The sequence below is a fragment of the Aureococcus anophagefferens genome (genome assembly GCF_000186865.1).
Source record: "Aureococcus anophagefferens unplaced genomic scaffold AURANscaffold_2, whole genome shotgun sequence".
NCBI lineage: Eukaryota > Pelagophyceae > Pelagomonadales > Pelagomonadaceae > Aureococcus > Aureococcus anophagefferens.
In genome coordinates this window covers 91,100-94,924 of record NW_008705562.1, presented here as the reverse complement: position 1 = coordinate 94,924, position 3,825 = coordinate 91,100, and the positions used below count along the sequence as shown (strand labels likewise).

The following is a 3,825-nucleotide window of genomic DNA, read 5'->3' as shown; positions in this document are numbered from 1 at the left end:
GCTCCATCCGATCATAAGCAAAACTAACCCTTGACGGAATAAACTTCACTGAGCTCGATGAACTTTGGGATATGAATGGCTGTGAGCGCACAGCCAATATTGAAGAAGATGCAAACTTTAAAACGAATGGCTCGCATCGTTTATGATATATACGTTGGGCAATTATAATCACTACGGCTCGTTTCCTATATGCCTCCCAGCTCACCTCAACTAAGTTACTTGGCGTCAACATGACGCCGACGCTCGCGCCCCGGCACTCGAGGGAAGGGCGTCCTCGGCACGGTCCGCCGTCCCCGCGCGCGCGCGGGAGCGGACGCCTCCGGAGGTGGCCGGTCCGGGCCTCGACCGCGCGCCGCGCGGTGTGGTCGACCGAGCCCGGCCCGCGGGCTTCGACGAGCGCCGCGTACGTACGCGAGCGGGGTAGATGTCCCGCGAACCTCCCCACAAGTCGCCTGATGTGTGTGATGATGGCGTCAGTGCCGTCCCTGCCAGTGTCTTTTGTACGCCTTTTTAGGCCTCTTTTTGCGGCATTGAGGCCCGATTGTGATCTTTCTCTCTCAACACTCGCGTTGACTTTTGACGTCGAGCAAAGGGGCATCCGCCGGCTGATCTTTTGTCCGCCAGCGACCGTGGCGGCGGATGGCTGGCTGACGACACTAGCCGCGAGGCACGGTCGCCTGAGGACACTATCGATCTCTATATCAAACCCAAGCTCATGCGGCTCCACCTCCTCGTCGTCGCCGCGTGCGCCGGCGCGTTTCCGACCTACGTGTCGCGGGAGAAGGACGGGGCCGAGGCCGTGCCGCCGAAGCCGGCCTACTACGCCCACAAAGACCGGTCCTCCCGCGACCGCTTCGCGGCCGTCGCGGCCGGCGCCGCGCCGAAGAATTTCACGACGCTCGAGGCGCTGGCCTACGCCCAGTTCCGGTCGCCCATCTGCCACTCCGTCGCCCACGCGCTCGGGCGCCGGGTCTACGCGGAGGCGCGCGGCGCGTTCGCGACGCCCGCGGACCGCCTCGACGCCGCGCTCGCGGCGTGCGAGTACCGCTGCACGGGCGGCTGCCTCCACGGCGCCGTCGCCGCCTACGCCGTCGCCACGCCGGCGACCGTCGACATCCCTCAGACGTGCGCGCGCGCGAGCATGCGGAGGATCCTCCCCTTCGGGGAGTGCGCGCACGCGGCGGGCCACGCGCTCGCGCTGACGCTGTCCGAGGGCGCGGCCTTCGCCGCCTGCGAGGCCCAGCGGCGCGACCCGAGCGTCGCCCACTACTGCGCCGGCGGCGTCATCATGGAGCTCGGCGACGGCTTCTTCGGCGGCGCGCGCGCCGTCGGCGACCGGTGCGGGGGCCTCCCGGCGTCCGCGCGCGCGTCCTGCTTCTACTACGGCCTCCGCAAGGAGGCGCTGCGGGACCGGGACCTCGCCAAGGTGCTGCGCCGCCGGTGCCCGGCGCCGCCGGCGGGCGGCGACCGCGGCGCGTACCGGTCCTGCGTCTACGGCGCGGCGTCGCGCCCGGCGCGGGACGCGGGTTCGCTTCAACGTGAGCGTGCCGCGCGCGCTCGTTCTTGAAAACGCATCCGCGCGTCGAGGCCGCTCCGAGAGACGATCGCCCGTCCAAAAATCGGCCGAAACGAGCGGGAAACGGCCGAGAGAGGAGCCTTTAAAGTCGGGCGCGTCGCACCCGTGTCCCGCCCAGGTCGGGCCTCGTCAAGGACGGCATGACGGGCGACCTCGGCGCCCGCGGCGCAAAGTCCTGCGAGCGGCACGTCCCCGCGGCGGACCGGCCCCACTGCGTCGACGGCCTCATGTTCCGCACGGCCAAGTACGGCAAGGCGGGCATGGTCGCCGCGACGTGCGCCGCGTTCGCCGACGCCGACCTCGCGGCCCTCTGCCGCGACGTCGCCGACGCGGGCATGTACACGCGCCGCAAGGACGCCCTCATGCGCGACTACATGGACGAGGGCGAGGGCGGCTAAGGGGGCGGAGCGCCGCGACCGCGGGAGCCGGCGGGGCGCGCGCGGGAGGCGGCGGCCGCCCGGCCGAGACCGCCCGAGGCCTCGGGTCGGACCTCGCCAGGAAGGCCGAGTCGTGGGGGGGCAGGCGCCTTCGGCCCGGCCCAGCCGGTGATTTGGCGAGAAGAAAGGGCAGCTTCGAGTCGTAACTTTTACCGGCGGCTCGTTGGTCGTCCGCGCGATGGGTCGCCCGGACGGCTCCTACTCGTCTTTCGTCGGACGCGAGGTCCTGCGATCCTGCGTCGTGTTTCGTTTTTTGGCCCGGGCAAGCTATTGTTGCCTTTTTGACGCCTTTTTTGCCTCGAGATTCCTTTTTGCCACGCCGCACTTGTTGCTCTTTGTGTTGAAAGCAAGCGTCTTAACTCCTCGGGCCGACGTGAGCATTTGTGTCGCTGTCAACGAGTCCTTCCACGCCCCCATCGCGTCAAGCACCGCCGACCGTCTCCGGCCTCGCCACCACCGCCTCAACCTTCCTACCGGGACGTCCTCGCCCCGCCTGCGCCGCCTCGAACCACAAGGCCTAGATTCGCACGCCGCCCAACGACATCTGACACAAACATGGCCGACTTCGACGCCGTTCCCTCCCCGGACACTTCCCGGGCCCCGGGCGTCCGGGCCTTTGGCTCGCCCGACGCCCCGGCCTCGTCCTTCGACGTCTCGCGCGAGGCGCTCGCGGCCAAGGCCTTTTCCGCGGGCGCCGTCTTCGGCGCCGGCGCGAACCCCCGGGACGAGGCGCCCGCGTGCCGCGTCGGCGACGCGGCCGAGCGCCGCCTCGCGGCGGCGGCGCGCCTCGCCAAGGACTCGGGGCCCCCGGTCCGCCCGCCCGTGCCCGCGCCGCTCGGCGGCCGCCCTTCCGACTCGCTCGGCCGGCGCCCGGTCTCCCGCGCGGACGCCCTGGACACCGTCCACAACCTCGACGACATGCTCATGGCCGCCCTCGCCGCGTCGCGGCCCTGGGCCACCTTCGTCGACGCCCTCGAAGAGCGCGCGCCCGCGTCCGCGGAACCGCGCGAATTCGAACGGGCGGAACCGCGACCGCGACCCTTTTTTCTCCCGCAGGTGCGTGGACCTGGCCATCGGCGTCGCGGCGTCGCTCGAGCTCCGCATGGACCTGATGGACGTCGTCCTCGAGCTCAGCCGGACGTGGCTCGCCGGCGACCGCCTCGGCGAGCGGTTCTACACGTCGCTGGCGCGGTCCGTCCCCAAGCTCCGCGACCTCTCCCTGGCGGAGCGCACGGAGTGCGACGCGACGGTCATGTCCGTGGGCGAGGTCTCCGGCCCGAGCGCCTACGCGCGCGTCGCCGACGACGTCGTCCGCCGGGCGCTCAAGCGGCAGACGCACCGGCGCCTCGGCGCGCTCGCCGGCGGCGCCGGCGGCGCCCTCGTGGGCACCGCGCGCGTCGCCGCGGCGGCGCGGGCCGTCCAGGACACGCTCGTCCTCGAGCCCGCGTGGGCGCGGTTCGTCGACGCCGAGGACGCGTTCCGCGCGTTCGCGGGCCGGTGCGACGACGTCGTCCTCGAGGCCCTCGCCGGCGCCGCGCCGCGCGACGTGCGCGTCGCCGCGGCCAAGGCGGCGCGCAAGGTCGTCGTCGCGCCGCGCGGGGCCATCTTGGACGCGGCGCGCGGCGCGCACGCCGCGAGCGTGTCGTGGCTCAAGTCGCACGAGCGCGAGGCCGCGGCGGCCTACTCGGAGGACGAGGACGAGGACGTCGGCTTCGCGACGCCCCGCGCGTCCGCGCCCGGGAGCCCGGTCCTGACGCCGCTCCTCGCGTCCCCCGGCGCGTACCTCGCGGAGGCCCTGGGCGCGCTGCGGAC

General features: G+C 71.8%; 2 protein-coding genes across 2 annotated transcripts in view; both read left to right on the top strand.

Moving 5' to 3' along the window:
* Positions 1-710: 710 nt before the first annotated feature.
* AURANDRAFT_70635 (hypothetical protein) lies at positions 711-2,172 on the top strand (the record flags this gene model as incomplete). Its single annotated transcript, XM_009035261.1, has 2 exons — positions 711-1,503; positions 1,695-2,172. Coding segments are annotated over 2 exons (1,258 nt in total), but the record flags the coding sequence as incomplete, so codon positions are not given.
* A 396-nt stretch (positions 2,173-2,568) lies between these two features.
* The window catches only part of AURANDRAFT_61000 (hypothetical protein), a gene marked incomplete at both ends in the record, with an annotated part of 12,224 nt that continues 10,967 nt past the window's right edge, over positions 2,569-3,825 (top strand). The window contains 2 exons of the mRNA XM_009035262.1: positions 2,569-3,005; positions 3,070-3,792. Of these exons, the coding sequence (XP_009033510.1) occupies positions 2,569-3,005; positions 3,070-3,792 (1,160 nt within the window). The remainder of the gene's footprint in view (positions 3,006-3,069; positions 3,793-3,825) is intronic.